The following is a 17,451-nucleotide window of genomic DNA, read 5'->3' as shown; positions in this document are numbered from 1 at the left end:
AAAATTATAATCTGCATAAATCTGTAATATATATCAATAAAATTTACCTATAATAATCTATAAAATCTAATCTATAAAACCTATACAATATCTATAAAATATATATAAAATGTCTATAAAACATATATGAAATATCTACAAAATATCTCTATAATATCTATAAAATGTCTATAAATTATGTATAAAATATCTACAAAATAGATATTATATCTATAAAATTTCTATAAAATATCTATAAAATGTCTATAAAATATCAATAAAATGTCTATAAAACATCTATAAAATGTCTAAAAATGTCTAAAAAATATCTATAAAATGTGTATGAAATATCTACAAAGTAGATATTATATCTATAAAATATCTATTAAATGTCTATAAATTGTCTAAAAAATATCTATAAAATATGTATGAAATAATGTATAATGTAAATGTATGTGAAATATAAATGTATGTAAAATATGTATAATATTTAATATTATGTAAACCTATAAAATATTTTACAAAATATCTATATAATGTCTATAAAATGTCTATAAAATATCTATAAAATGCTTATAAAATATGTATGAAATATCTATAAAATATCTATAAAATGTCTATAAAATATCTATAAAATGTGTAAAAAATGTCTTAAAATATCTATAAAATATGTATGAAATATCTATAAAACATCTAAAAAATACATATTATATCTATAAAGTGTCTGTATAATATTTGTAAAATATCTATAAAATGTCTATAAAATATCTATAAAATATGTATGAAATATCTATAAAATATCTACAAAATAGATATTATATCTATAAAATGTCTATAAAATATCTATAAAATATTTATAAAATATCTATAAAATGTCTATAAAATATTTGTAAAATTTATGTAAAATATCTATAATATGTATATAAAATATCTATAAAATAAATATCTATAAATACAGTCGAACTTTGATATTTTGCAGTTTTGATAACTTGAAGTACATTGGTTCAGACCAGGGTGAAAATTATGTGTAATTTTTACTTGATAACTCGATTTTATTTCTGACAAATCATAGTTCAAATTATTAATTCGACTGTATCTATAAAATATCTATAAATCATCTATAAAATATTTATAGAATATCTATATATTTATAAAATATCTATTAAATATCTATAAATATTTATAAAATCTGTAAAATCTATGTGTAACTTCTATATACACAAATGTAGATTATCTAAATATTCCCTACATAAGTTCAAGAGAATCTATAGAGTCTTAATTAAAAATGTTAACTAACGGTATTTGAAACTTATATTTTTGATCAACCAATTGTTTAAATCAAATAGAAACAAACAAAACTCTTCCAATTACGTGAAGGCAAAACGTAATTGTGAAACTCTCAAAGTAATAATGTTCTAAGTAATTAACACGTTTTTCAGTAGCTAGAGGATAACAGCGTTAAAATTTCTCCAGATATTAATAGACCGACGCTTTTTTACTCGCCTAATTATTAAGCTCATTTATCGTTACTAACTCGTTACACGGAATAGATCGTAAACAGAAGTGCTTGTAAGCCATTTAAAATGAAAGTACTTAAACGGAGATTAATAACTAAGTTTACTAGTTAACTAGTGATTATAAACATAAATTAGTCTACAAATTATTTTTTGTTCCTATTAATATTGTTAATGGGCTATTCGATTATCATCCATTAATTTGCTTAAATTGATTAATTATATCTTATTTTGACCCAAGAAATTAACATACAACAGCATAAATAACAAGTGTTTTGTTTTGTTTTTAGAGTTAAATGCTTTAACTAAAACTTAACTATTGTTTATCCAATTCAGAATGATGAAAATTACACCGTGACATGTGGGTAGTATAATAAGATGGAATTATGGTAACAATTTAAAGGTTAATACAAACAGCAAGCCAAAGGAGAAGGTATGCGTCGCAATGTAGGCGAGCTAAATTACTCCAGGCCAAATGATTTAATACCAATAATTAAGGGACGAGGAAAAATCATTGAATATGATTCCTAAAAGACTTAATTACCTGTGCAATTAAAAGTGACACGTTACAATCATTATTTCTAACTTTCTAAACTTGAAAAGGGTCCAATTTTTATCGTAATAATTACATTTGTCAGTGCATAATCATCTTAATAATGACGGTACCCTACCTACCACACATAAGTGATAACAATAATCTATTAAAAACTATTACGCCGACCTGTAAATTACCCATCCGCATCTTAAAAATGGCGAAATCCTTAACCGGGATGGAAAAGATAAAGTCCATTAGAGTGTGACATTGATGAAGCCGGGGCCTGCAATGCCGCGAGCCCGTTAAATACATCAATCCATCCGTTCTCTATCTCCTCAGTCACGACCGAGAGATATTCGCTAAAATATCGAATGGTCTCGTTTGGCCCGCGGACAAAACCCCACGGTTATCCGCTATCGGGACATCTTTTAAATAAGGCATGTTCTTTTCGCATGGGATGGAATTAATGAGGGGATTCGGACTTGTGATCATTGGAATGTTAGGTTTGGAGCAAACAAACCGGCATACATCAGGCAACACGTTAGAATTGTCTTGGGGGACTCGGATGAACAAGTTGGAGACAACGTGAACAAGAGATGCTTGAGCTGGAGTTAAATGAAAGAAATGTTTTGTTAGTAATTACTGAAGATTTCAAAAAAAAAAAAAGAGTACCAAAAACAACCTGAGTAATTTTCTGAGGTTGCAGCGCGCAGATAAATGCAATTCCGTGGATTTGAAACGAAGTCACTTTCATCGTCCGAGATCAATAAATTATGGACCCATCCCATGGCCCCCGGAAAACATTAATCCGACCGATCCGTGCCCCGGGTACAATCAATGTACAATTTTAAAATGGTTCCAAGGCACAAAACGAACCGAATCGGACGTCTACACTATCTGCCACAATCGGTGTGCCACAGTTACGTCCCGGTTTGACGGTCGATTTTACGCTCTCTTATTTTCACTGCCCAGGATGTTGGATCGTTTAATTGCAATTATTTGAGTCGGGATTTTTCTGATTGGTACCATTGTACTGTTTAATGAACGCGAGAAATATTATGCCGGTTCTATGGATTTTAAGAAGTTTGTGAAGATGGTTTTTTTTACGTTTGGTTATTGTGTCTATTTATTTGAACAGTGTTAAAATTCTTATAAAAAATAATTTTTTTATATAATTTATAGAAAATTCAAATAATTCTTAGATAGAGGACATATTTATTAAATTTTTCCTTTTCTTCAGTTAAAAGAATTTAATGAATCTTTATTTTTTGTATTTTTTACTTCTAGTTCCTCTAGATTATTATTTTTTACTTTCAAATATGATATTAGAATTTTTTTCCAACTTTTTTATGAATTTTAGTAAAAATAATTGGGGATATTTTTATTTCTTGTATTTTCATTTAATAATTTCTATATCTCGTTCAGTTTTTAATCTTTATTAGTATTTCTTTTCAAATTTAATTTTATTTTCACAATAAACTTTTTCAATTTTCGGGCATTCAACTTTTATTTTTTCCTCTAATTAACCAAATAATTTTATGATTATGATTTCTTTAAAAAATATTCTTTTAACAAATCTATATTTATTTTTATTTTTTAACACTAAACTTCCACTCGAAAATTTTTATATACATACTTTTTTTGAAATCTTAAAAATTATCCCTTTGTTTTATAATTTTATGTATTTATATAAAAAAATCAGATAATTTTTTAAACGTTTTGATCTTAAAGTTTCATTCAATAATTGAACATTGCCCAATCATTTGTCATTAACTTGTCTATATATCTATAAAATGTCTATAAAATATCTGTGAAATATCTATAAAATATGTATGACATATCTATAAAATATCTACAAAATAGATATTATATCTATAAAATATCTACAAAATGTCTATAAAATATGTATGAAATATCTATAAAATATCTGTAAAATGTCTATAAAATATATATATGAAATATCTATAAAATATCTATAAAATGTCTATAAAATATGTATGAAATATATATAAAATATCTGCAAAATAGTTATTATATCTATAAAATGTCTATAAATTGTTTAAAAATTATCTATAAAATATCTATTAAATATGTATGAAATATTTATAAAATATCTATAAAATGTTTATTAAATATCTGTAAAATATCTGTAAAACATCTATAAAATATCTATAAAATGTCAATAAAATGTCTATAAAATATCTATAAAATGTCTATAAAATATCTATAAAATATCTATAAAATAACTATAAAATACAGTAAAACTTTGATATTTCATAGTTTTAATAATTAGTACACTGGTTCAGACCAGGGTAAAAATTATGTGTAGTTTTTACTTTATAACACAGAAGTCTTGATAACTCGATTTTTTTTCTGGCAAATCATGGTTCAAGTTATCAATTCGACTGTATTCTAAATTAACATCAACTTTGCAAATTTTAGACATTTCAGATAATTTATAAAAATTTATGATAACCTTTTAAAATAACAACTTTTTAAAAAAAGTTTTAAATTTTAATATGAAAATTTCTTTAGCCGCGTTGAGCAGTTTTTGGTAGGGGAAAATCTTATGGGTTCGCGTCACCGACATGCTAGTTCATCAATTGTTCAAAGTTTGGTTAACAACCAGGGAATCGTGTTCAGAGTGACTTTTTGTTTCTGTTGTTCGTCCTTCCTTTGTCTGAGAATTTAGTTAGTTTCTAAATTTCGACAAAAGAAAAAAGTTACAGTTACAGTACTACAAAATATAAAAAGACAATCGATGCTGTTTTTACGCGATATTTAGATAAATTTGAATCAACTGTTATTTCAATTGATTTGTATTTATATTTTGTCATGATCTTGTACAGCCCGTAATATATTTGAATAATAAAAAACCATATAAACATGCATATAATTGTTGCTCGGAGTGTCAATAGATGTGAAAACCAGATTGATTGATAATTTTAATTCATTATGAAATTTCAAATTTTAATACTAATAATACTAAAAGTATTCACTTCCATCGACAGTTTAAATATATCTTTTTATATTTTATAATCTTATTTGTATTTGTCTAAAATTTATAAAAAGTTTAAAAATATGTTTTATATTATAAAGTAATATCTGTATAATAATAAAAAATTCAAATTTATGAAAACTACTCGAAATATCTAATTTTATAACCCAAAACTTTTTAAAAATTGCACCAAATGTTATTTTTTAGCTTCCATTTTAAATTTGACTCCTTTATAATTATTTTGAAGAGAGGATTGCATATAATTATATTTAGTTTTTACCTACTACAACAACAATGTATAATAAATTTTTAACCTTTCATTTTTGGGTTTAGTAATCAATTTATAAAAGAAACAGGTAAGAATCATTTATGTTATAAATTAAAAAAAATAATAATAAATAAAAACGGTTGTATTTGAAATTGTATGTCTGATACAAGTAAGTACTGCATTAGTTACCTTGACGTTTGTCTATCGCAAACAGTAAGTTATCAATCATAACAAAGCTCGTTACCGATGCATTTAAAAAATAATAATTCAGTGACAAAACGAAAGTGGAAACATTAGTAAACGGTCGGTTTCAGTGGTCGAAAACCTGATTAAATATGACCATATGGGGCTGCGAAAGCAGCTCTCAGAAACCTTGAGTCCCCGGAGCGATGTTCGTTACAAACAATGCTCACCCATATTTCTGTAACTTGTTAAATCGGTCTGTCATTATTTCTTTTTTTTTTTTTTTCTTAGGAGTGGGTTTATAAACTGTTATCTAGTCGGTTACCGTTGTAAAGTCGAAAATTGAATTATCGTTTTGTTAAGTTGAGGAACAACAATTCCAAATGGTATCTGATAAGTCCGAAAAATTATCGCCGTACTACAACGCCGTCCATAAAAGTCAATTGGAAACAATCCGCATAAATCGAATGACACATTCCCGTCCCGAAATCAATTCCGTGCCCACCTACAAGAGGACGAGGACGGCGAGTGGTCCGACGTTACGAGCGTAGGCCTCGGCGACCCGCCGCCGCCTCGCCGTTCCTCCAACGTGCCTCGTTGGAAAGTGGACGTGTGGCCCCCGGGGCGCGGCCGACGAAAGACCGAGGGAGAAGCGGGTCGTCGACGACCCCGAGCTCCGCGTCTTATCGGCGCCACACCGGTCTCTGTCAACCGGTGGGGCCCCGGGGGCCTGGCCGCGGGCCGTTCACGTGCAAGCGGTCGATAAAATCGCCACAACTGGACGGTTCTGCCTTCTTTTTCCGGTTGGTCTTTTTTTCGAACGCGGCGTTTCCGACGGGGCCGAAAACCGATGAAATTTCGTGCGGGTCGGGTTAATTGGTTCGCAGTCCGGGGGCCGATTGTTTGCGACTCGGACGCGAGTACGATAAACAATGAGCGGGTAATAACTCATGTTTGCTTTCTAGGACGTCAGTCATTTAGATTGAAGACGTCAGATAAAATTTAGATAATTTCACGACCGGCATCCGTCAAATCAATTACCACGGCCATTATTAGAAATAATGCGAAACGCAAGCAAAAAAACAATTTATTAAAATCCACGCGGTTCTCGTAATCAAAACGAGACTGCGTCGTGTGACAGCTTCTGATAGGCGATCTGGTGGATGCGAAAGGAAGATTATATCGTCATAATTACAGACGTTGTAATGAGTGAGTTCCACTTGGGCTTTATTTTCTGACCGCTCGTTTCATTGCTTATTTATTAGGTTTGTTATGTAAGTGCGCGTGCAGAAAAATGATGTTCCGGATATTCCACATTCTTATCTATAATGCAGCTAGAACCGTTCCTTTAATCCGAGCAATCTTATCTTAATTAAGGCTAACGAATTATGCACTAAATAGCAAAAAATGCATTTTCTTGACTTAACTATTTTTTTGTTTTAATGATCTTAATAATTCATGAAAGGATAAATTCATATATAGTCGACAAAATTATGATTTTCCTGTTAATATATAAAATTAATTTATCATAGAAGTACAATTCAGCTTAGCTAAGACATTTTTAAATAAGACAAACTCACAAAAAATCAAACGAATACGAGTTTTAATAAATACAATATATAATTTATCAGAAAATATTAATTAGTATCAGTGGCAACTTCATTCTTTTACGAACACAGTTCAGAATAGGTAAGATATTGTTCCATTATAAAAATCTCATACAAAAATCCAGGAACACAGATTTTATTAAAAAATTAAATTAAAATTTATAAGTTTATCCTAAATAGCACAGCTAAGACATTTTTCCAATAGGACAACTTTTCATAAAATTCACGAATACAGATCTTAATGACAAATCAACATTTAAAAGTTTATCGGAAATATTCTTCAATAATCAGTATTATAGACAACTTCATTCTTCTAGAAACACAGTTTAGCATAACTCATACATTTTTCCTGTAGATGAACCTCATAAAAATTCCTCCGTCATTTTTTAATGAAAAATTTACAATTTATAAGTTCATCAGAAATATTCTCCAATAATTAGTATAATAGACAACTTCATTAATCCAGAAATACAGTTGAACATAGCTAAGACATTTTTCCAGTAGAACAATTCACGAATACAGATTTTTATGAAAAATATATAATATTATATTTTTATAAGTTTATCAAAAATATTTTTCACTAATTAGTATTATAAACAATTCCATTCTACTAGAAACACTGTTCAGCATAACTAAGACATTTTCCACTAAGAGAACCTCATCAAATTTCACTGACATTTTTTAATGAAAAATTTAGAATTTATAAGTCTATCTGAAATATTCTTCAATATTATTATCAGTATTATAGCCAACTTCGTTCTTCCAGAAACATAGTTGAGCATAGCTAAGACATTTTTCCAATAAGACAACTTCACAAAAAATTTACGAACACAGATTATAATGAAATATATACATATACATTAGATTATTAGAAATATTATTCACTAATTAGTATTATAAACATATTCATTCTTTTATAAAAACAGTTCTGCATAACTAAGACATTTTCAAGTAGGAGAGAATTTATCAGAAATATTCTTCAATAATCACTATTACAGTCAACTTCATCTTCCAGAAACACAGCGTGAGCATAGCTAAAACATTTTTCCAGCAAGACAACTTCTCAAAAAATTTACGAATAGAAATTTTAATGAAAAGTTTACATTTCTTATATGGTATACTTCACTAATTAGTATTATAGGCAAGACTTTTTTCCAGTAAGAGAACCTCATAAAAATTTCATTGACATTTTTAATAAAAAATTAGACCACTTCCTTCTTCCAGAAACAAAGTTTAACACAGATAACACATTTTTCCAGTAGGAGAACCTCATAAAAATTCATATTTTAATGAAAAATCAACAATTTATAAGTTTATTAAAACAATTGTTGTAATTGTAAATTAGTATTATTAGTCATTATTTAAGAATCACAGTTCAACTAAGGTCTTTTAATGAAAAGTGAACTATTTATAAGTTCACTAGTTGATATTCTTGATAACATCATTTTACTTTCAAGCGTTTTTCAATTTTTTTAAATATATTAGTGATTTTTTGGATTTTATTTTGGATATTCATATATTATATTTTACATTTGAGAAGTCTGTATATTCAAATTGTATTTCATTATTTACTTTAATTTGTCAAATATATAATTCATTATACTGTTAACACAGACATAATTTATTTAAACAAAGTAACACACCTAAAACATACAAGATACAAATTTAGATTACCAATTATCAATTTGAATTTTAATGTTTTACAAACGCAGCAAATTGTTTTTATTGCGGAAACTCCATTTAGTACAATATTATGAAGCCTGACAACATTCAAATCAATAATCAAATACACGACCACATTGAATTTAAACTGCTACTGATATGATATTAGTAATGTCATTTCTTCTTATATTTTTGATTTCTAAAGAAATATATTGTGTAGATTTTATCAAATCAAAATTAGGTGGGCCAGATAAATTGGAAAACTTTCTCAGTGAAAACGTTGTTAAAGACAAACATTTTAAATTGTGTTTTTATTTGGGTGAAGCTGATTTCAAGGATTTGCTAATCAAAAATAACAATTGTCCTTGTTTGATTGATGATTTGGGTGTGAACGTTCCATTATTTCCAACAGTTAGTGTCACATTTGTTGCTTTTAACAATTTAGTTGCTCTTGACGAATATCTTGATTTATTGTTTAAAATGTATTTTTGGAAACCAATTCATCCTACTGTATTTATATTAACGAAAACTTTAGAAGGTGTTAGTGTAACTGGAATGATTAAGCACATATCTGAGAGAAAATTTGTTAGATTCCACGTGGTTGTTGTCAGGGAAGACGTACAAGTTTTCAACTATTACAAATTTCAACAACAACAAATCACCAACAATAAATCTTTAATTGTAACATACGAAATAGATCATAAAATAAACTTTCACAAAAATCCTTTACGTGCGAGCTTTTTCGAATATGAACCACTGATGTTTAAGGAAAGTAAGAAGCTAACTGGTTTGGATTATTACAAATACAATACAATAATTACAATGCTAAATGCTTCTCCATATGTATGTATGAATTCTGATAATAGTTACAGAACAGCCGAAGATCAAGTTTATAATGACGAAACTGATTATGTGGCAGTTAGTAACTTTGAAACCTACGTTCATCCATACACCTCATACCCCATCAAATTGGAGAAGCTGGTACTGCTCGTTCCAAGTTCGGGTGAAGCTACACCGTTTGCTAAAATGAGTAAGATTGTTGACAAATATACTTGGATCCTTTTAGCCAGTTCCTTTCTGTCTGTTGCGATGGTTGTAAAATTTTTACACAACCACAAATCATCAATTTGGATCAACTTCTTCCTGACCTGGAGGATACTTACCCAAAGCAGCGTGCCACACTTAAGATGGATGGAAGGGAAAATTAAACTATTCATTTCAGTATGGATTCTTTGTTCCATGATAATATTTAGTGTGTTTGTCAGTAACGTACTGAGTGTGCTATTGGTGCACCAATACAATAATAATATTGATACAATCAAGGAATTTTTGGAACAAAATAATAATGTGTATACTATTAAGTACTACTTGGATTTAATTTCTGAGGACCTTGAAGATTTTAAGGCACGTTGTATTTTAATGCCTCCAGAACTTGTCACAAATTTGAAGGAGCATATAAATCTTAACTACTCGTATTTGTTGAGACACGAGATTGCTTCTTTCATCAAACAAACATTTATCGATGATCAAGGAGAAGATTACTTTCACATTGTGGGGGAAGCAGTGACTTATGGTGTTAATAACTATCTTTTTCAAAATAATTCTCCGTATGTTGATATTTTTAATGACATTATGCTGTTGTATAAACAGTTTGGATTCAATAGATATGATTTTGATACTAGATTGAAACAGAAAAAAAGAAGCATAGTTACACAGGCATTAATACAATTTCACACTTTTAAATATTTCTGCATCAGTTTGTGTTTTTGTTATTTTGTTTGCATCTTAGTTTTCATAGCTGAAAGGTGTTATTGAATTACTAATTTATACTAGAAGATGTTGTTATTTTTGTTTGATTCATAACTAAAGTAAAATAATATTGTGACATAAATCTTAACTGAAATAAAAAAAATGCTGGCTGTGTTTTACTTTGAATATTAAATCTTGGACATAAACTGTATGTTGCAATGCTTGTAAAATATTTACACAACAACGAATCGACAATTTTGATCAACTTCTTAACCTTGTTCAAAGCAGCGTGCGGCATTTAAAATGTATGAAAATAAAAACACTTCATCTCAGTATGGATCATGTGTTTCATGATCAATATTTACTGTATAATTGAGAAACATCTTAAGTTTACTTTTCATGTGTCGATACAATAACAATATTAATACATCAAAGGAGTTTTTGGGGCCTAATAAAAGAGGTACTTAGTAGAACTACCTAGAATTAATTGCTGAGGAGCTTGAAAATCTTAAAGCACTTTGTATTATATTACCTTTTGAAGTAGTCATAAATATTAAGGAGCATGTAAATCTTAACTACTCATATTTGTTGAGACACGACATTGCTTCCTTCATCAAATAATCTTATCTTGATGATCAAGGACAAGATCACTTCCACATTATGGAGGAAACCATGATACACTGAATATGGGGGGAAACAGTTACATTTAGTGTTAGTCAAAATACTTATAATTCTCCACATGTGGACATGTTTAAAGATATTATTTTGATGTATAAATAGTTTGGATTCAACAAGTATAAGGCGTTAATATAATTTCAGACATTTAAATATTTCTGTCAGTTTGTGTATCTGTTATTTTTTGTATATTTTAGTTTTCATAGCTGAAATGTGTTATAGAGTTACTAACTTATATTAAACGGAATTGGCACCTTTGTTTCATCCATAGAGTAGTAATAAAATTTATTTTGACACCTTTACTGACATAAAAAAATAATACAGGCAGTGTTTTATTTTGAAGGCTTAATAAATCTTGGCCATAAACTGATGAAGTAATACAAAGGTAATATACGAGGTTGATGGCTGGATGATTCCATCAAAATCTAACGTGAAATTTAACTTAACAAGCATTCTTGGATCATTTTAGATTTTTTTGTGTCTTGCGGTAGTTGTGAATAACTCACCACAACAAATTATCAATTCGGGTTAACTATTTCCTGATCTAGAGAATATTTACTCAAAACTAAACAGTTTTTAAACTTAATAAAAGTGCTTACACCATTAAGTACGATTCCTGAGTAGCCATATGTCAATATTTTTAATGACATAATGTTGTTGTATAAACAATTAGAATTCAACAAATATGATTTTGATAATAGATTTAAACAGAAAAAAGAAGCATGGTTACAAAGACATTAATACAATTTCATTTAAATACTTCTGGCAGTTTGGGTTTTTGTTATTTTGTTTGCATCTTTGTATTTATAGCTAACATATGTTATTAAAAGAGGTTGGTATCTGTTTCATTCATAGCTAAGTTAAATAACATATTAGGACATAAATCTTGACTGAAATAAAAGATATTACTGGCTGTATGTTATTCTGAATGCTAAATCTTGGCCATAAACTAGCGAACATAATACAGAGGTAATGCGCGAGGTTACTGGCGGCGTGATCCCATCAAACTGTAACGTGAAATTTAACTTAACAATCCTTGTTCCTTTTTCGTCGTCGACTAATCAGATTATGGCGAAAACAATGCGTTTCGACAGAGCCGTTCCATTCGTCCCATATGGTCAATCAACAGTTGTGAGTGGATGTTGGCCTAGGGCTGATCCTGAGCGAGAGAACCGTGATTCATCCGCATGCAGGAATTTTTGGCCAACATACCTTTCACGATCACAATATAAAATTAAACGATTCCATGCGTTTTACATTCTGGCATAATTGTGGATGTTAAAACGCTACCACTTAAGCACGCCACTTGATTCATTTGTGATTTAATTAATAATCCAACGTAGATTAATAATTGCGGTGTTAATCTGGTAAAAACTATCTTAATTACCTAGCGCATCCTTCTAATTAATTTTGTTACGCCACTTTTTCGTCGTCTTTCCTTTAGAACGTGCGTGAGTAGGTGCCATTCATAACAGCTCTGTCTCACTTTTATCCAATCAATCATACAAATTTATTGCAATGAATATGTACGGAGCAAATTGTGAGAACGCTGCAAATAGAAAATGCCATCTGCGGAACGCATCTTTGACGAATCAATTAAACCGTGCACACAGAACCGGACTCCTTCCACCTTTGTGATTTTTATTCGCTTTAAAACATAATTAGAGACGTAATCAGGTTTCGTATGGTTGAGGTACAGACGTTCGCCACCTGTTGATGAGCACATTTCGTTCAGATTATCAAAAGGATTGTAACTGTGGTGGAAACTTCTTTAGGATTTTTTACGAGTACAGTACTGGGAAACACGATATTCTAAATAGAAGACAAACTGAAGTGAGCCTCGTGATTCTATAAACATGCCCGACAGATGGACAACGTAAGATTCTACTGAACAAGTCCTTCTAATGGAATGCAACAGGCTGGTAATGCACCACATCGTTGCAGATAAACATCAGTGTGAACTGAATTATTTTACCGTTGAATTATTACCCATTAAGAGATCTGCGGAAGATTTTTAAAATAAACATCTTCGCTCCTACGTTCACTGTGCCAGATTTGGGTCTTGCAGTGCGTCGGTCCGATCGTGTCGTCTTGTCGTACGATTTCGTGGGCACCAGAATCGGATTTGCGGTTGGGACCGGACCGAACGTATCCACCCGCACCCTCTGCCCCCCGAGGCAAAGCGGCCCACGCGGCCACTCCCCGCTTTTATGACGATACAGTCCCACCTGGGGCCAGCGAGATGTATCTAACTTCATTCCGCACACACACACACACACACGAAATGCAGATGTACGACCCTCCAGACAAATTGGTGTTTTTCAGGTTGGCGGGTTCCTTCCATTCTTTGAAGTGTTTATTCGACGGCCCCCGGACATCTTCAGTCACTCCAATAACGGCTGAACTGATGCTACGTGGAGTGGCCGCGCAATCATCGAATGCAATTGTTTCGAAAGTTTGGAATTAATGTCCAATGTAACTATAAAGTTGTGCATCTACCACTTCAGATTAAATAAAGTAACGGTTGCTAGGTGATTAGACGAACAAAATCACTTACCTCACTCAACTTGTACTATTATCACAGATCAAATATTGATACTAAAATAAATTGAAACAATCTATAGACAATTGAAGTAATTTATTTTTAACCACCTATGGTTACAATATATTTACTAGCTTTGCATTTGTATTCTTTGGAAAAGTACGCATCTCCACAACGATCCCTGAAGTATTGCTCCTCATCTGATGAAACTCTGCAAGCAATTATTCCATGTTCAGTATCCACTTTCAAACTGTCAGGACAATCGTTGTTAATATGATAGTCACATTTCGCCTTCTGACAGTCTCCAACTCCACGAACTGGCTCCACCTGAAACAATACCTTAGTATTTGCGCCCACTTGGAGATTTAATTGATAGTACCGAAGCTAAGGTGTTGAAACCGTTGCTCAGGGACACTTTGTAAGTGTCTTCGTTGGAGCTAGTTAACAAGTTGATTTCAGCAATTGTGACTGGAGCTTCTCCTGACGCACCGTTGCATTCCAATTTACCGCAGTCGCCTGTCAAGCATCTTCCTGAGCTATCGTCGCACCAGGTGCGACCCCAGAATTTGCCTCTCCAATTGTTTGATGCCACAATCGACACCTACACAGGTAAACACACAAGTGTTTATTAAGAACAAATTTGATAAAAATAGTTAAACAAATACTTACGCTTTGACCGGATCCTAGAATGAATCCTCCGTTTTTAAGATTTTCTGAGCCGTCGGATCCTTGGATTCCAATCCATACGTCTCCTCCATCGTAGTTGTAAATTTCGAATTCGACACCGTAAACGGTGGCCAATGTTCCTAGCAACCACAGTATTTTCATCATGTTGACTAAACGTGGTTGAATTTGAGTGTTATGTTTTTAATTATTTTATTATGTTATCAATTGATTGTTGGTGTCAAGCAATAATCTCAAGTGTTTCACAATTCATATCATTAATCGTATTTAAATTTCCTGGATTAATATTTAAATGTGTACTAATTAAAGAGAATAATATAAAAAATAAAGTAAATTTTAATAATTAAATGGTTAAAATTATAATATATTATATAATAATTGGGAATTAATTCCCAAATGAACAAATTATTAATCATGCACAGATTAAGTATTTTATGTTTTATTAAACTAGGATGTATATTAATTTAGCTGATAATATCTAAAAAAAATTTGGAGCCATAACAAACATCTTGAATGGCATACTTTAGATTAAATCAGTGATAAATGAATGCCTTGAAAAATTGTATAAATTCAGAAAACGAAAAACTGAAGACACAGTTGAGTCAATATGTTCAAAATAATCGCAACTTTGTACCTTGTAGCTGCAGCTTACGCTGTAGAATTCGAGATTACCAACCGTGATGGTGGAGACATCTGGGTTGGTATTCTTGGAAATGGAAAACCAGACGGTTCACACTATGAACATTTGCACAACGGAGGTTTCGTCTTGGGATCTCAACAAAGCGTAAGTTTTTAATTTACTTTACTAGGTTGTTGAACCGATTATTTTATTGAGTAATTTCCCAACAGATCTCCATCAATGCTCCCGATGACTGGCAAGGTCGTTTCTGGGCCAGAACCTGGTGTGACGAATCGACTGGTCAATGTTTGACTGGTAACTGTGGAAGATTGGAATGTGCCGGTGCTGGTGGTGAACCTCCAGCTACTTTGGTAGAAATCACTCTCAGAGGATGGGGAGGAATCGATTACTATGACATCTCTTTGGTTGACGGTTTCAACACCTTGGCAACTGTAAGTTACTTCTACAGTCAAGTTCGAACAGTTTTATTAAAGTCCTTTCTCAAATAGATCGAACCCATTGGAGGGTCCGGTGATGGTGGTGAATACAGTTGCAGAAAAGCTGTGTGCGAATACCACATCAACAACGACTGTCCTAATGAATTGAAGATCGATGGTGAACATGGTGTCATCGCCTGCCAATCTGCTTGTCTTCATTTTAAAAATGATGAATACTGCTGCTCTGGATCTCACAACACCCCCGAAACTTGCAAATCCTCCGACTGGCCCGTCGACTATCCCAAATACTTCAAGGACCGTTGCCCAGACGCTTACAGCTACGCCTACGATGACCACAAGGCCACCTTTACCTGTTTGGCCAACAAATACGTCATCACTTTGGGGGGTTAAATTTATGTAATAGGATATTTTGTAAATAAAAGACAAAATCAATACATTTTTAGCTTTTCCCATTCCCTTCATCATTATTGTAATACACACAAAATTTTGGAAATAAATCTCTGGTACTCACAGCAAGTGCTAACTGGTAAAGTACAATAGTAAAATATAAAGATTCACTGAATTTTGTATACTATTTAAATATATAATAGTTATTTTAGATAATTCATTAGTAGCATTTTACTAAAGATTTTTATTGGGACTTTTAATATACAAATATTTTAGCAAGTAATTTTCAAGCCCAACATATCTTTATCAGTGCTCTTAATAATTGGCAAGTTCGTTACTAGGCCAGAACCTAATGTAACCTATCCAATGTCTGGTTGATAACTATGGAAAACTAAAATATTCCGATGTCGGTGAAGTTCTTCCAGCTAATTAAAGGATGGAGAGTTATTTACCAAAAGTTACTTCTTCAATAAAATCCCGAAGATCCTATTAACATCCTTTATTAACAGATCAAATCCATTGGAGAATCCGCTTATAGCGAAAAAGTCTTGGGCGAATACCACATCAACAATAACTGTCGTGATAAAATCGCCTTCAAGTCTGATTGTCCTCAATGGGATACTTCCAGGATCGTTGCCTAGACGCTTTCAACTACGCATACGATGACCACAAGGTTACCTTCAGATGCTTGGCCAATAAATAAGTTATTTATTACTTTAGGAGGTGAAATTTATGTAATAGAATTTCTTTTATAAATAAAGAATAATAAAGTACATTTTTGACATTTTCCATTACTTTCATCAATGTTACTTTGTTATATGTAAAAAATTTAAAAATAAAACGGCGTTTCTCACACAAGTACCAATTGGATATGAAAGTAAAAATAAAAAAAATATTTAATACTAATATTGTACAGAATTCTTTAAGTGAAGATGTTTGTTATATAAAATTATCATCTTTAAGACTGACAACGTAACAACTGCTAAAATTGGACCTCTGTACACCTAAAATTATAGCTTCAGATGATAATTACAAATTTATAGTCTTGTTAAGCTTACGTTGTCAACTTGAACGCCTAAGAAAAAAGCTGACGAAGACTAATCAATTTAGTATATAATGACAAATAAGGCCTAAATTTCAAAATATTGGATGAAATATTGCATTTGGAACAAAGCAAGAACAACTATTAATAGGTTTTATAGCATCTTAAGGATGTATATACTAAATATATTTATTTTACTCATTTTATTATGTTATCAACTGATTGTGGGTGCCAAGAAACAACGTCAAGTGTTCCATGATTCATCATATCATTAATCATATTTAATTTCATGAATAATATTTAAAGAATATGTTATAAAAGTTAAAGAAAATTCTAAAAGGAATTACAATTTACTATATTAATTGTTAAAAATTTTAATAATCTATAAGAATGATTTCAGTAATGAAAAATATAATTGGTTATCTCATGCAGATTAACTCTTCTGTGCTATTGAACTAGGGTATAAATTAATTTAGCTGATAAAAACTAAAAAAATTTGGGTATTTATGATTTTTTCCTCGTAACAAACATCTTGAATGGCACACTTTA

General features: G+C 30.9%; 2 protein-coding genes across 2 annotated transcripts; one reads left to right on the top strand and one right to left on the bottom strand.

Annotated features, from left to right (window-relative positions):
* Window positions 1-13,793: 13,793 nt before the first annotated feature.
* LOC109598797 (uncharacterized) lies at window positions 13,794-14,543 on the bottom strand. The gene is made up of 3 exons (XM_020014718.2): window positions 14,382-14,543; window positions 14,092-14,313; window positions 13,794-14,039 (listed from the first exon to the last, which is right to left on the bottom strand). The coding sequence occupies exons 1-3, from the start codon at window positions 14,541-14,543 to the stop codon at window positions 13,815-13,817; spliced, it is 609 nt and encodes a 202-aa protein (XP_019870277.2). The 3' UTR covers window positions 13,794-13,814.
* A 454-nt stretch (window positions 14,544-14,997) lies between these two features.
* On the top strand, window positions 14,998-15,863 carry LOC109598796 (uncharacterized; the record flags this gene model as incomplete). Its single annotated transcript, XM_020014717.2, has 3 exons — window positions 14,998-15,180; window positions 15,246-15,467; window positions 15,525-15,863. Coding segments are annotated over 3 exons (744 nt in total), but the record flags the coding sequence as incomplete, so codon positions are not given.
* Window positions 15,864-17,451: the final 1,588 nt, after the last annotated feature.

This window comes from Aethina tumida, chromosome 2 (genome assembly GCF_024364675.1).
Source record: "Aethina tumida isolate Nest 87 chromosome 2, icAetTumi1.1, whole genome shotgun sequence".
Taxonomy (NCBI): Eukaryota; Metazoa; Arthropoda; class Insecta; order Coleoptera; family Nitidulidae; genus Aethina; species Aethina tumida.
The sequence above is the reverse complement of the archived record's forward strand: the minus strand, read 5'-3'. Positions and strand labels throughout refer to the sequence as shown.

What these genes read in the sequence shown, in the direction of transcription:
- LOC109598797 (XM_020014718.2), bottom strand. Translation starts at nt 14,543, where the DNA reads ATGATGAAAATACTGTGGTTGCTAGGAACATTGGCCACCGTTTACGGT. An exon ending in TTCTAGGATCCGGTCAAAGC is followed by an intron (nt 14,314 to 14,381) that starts GTAAGTATTTGT and finishes TTACCTGTGTAG; the next exon opens with GTGTCGATTGTGGCATCAAA. An exon ending in GTTTCAACACCTTAGCTTCG is followed by an intron (nt 14,040 to 14,091) that starts GTACTATCAATT and finishes GTATTGTTTCAG; the next exon opens with GTGGAGCCAGTTCGTGGAGT.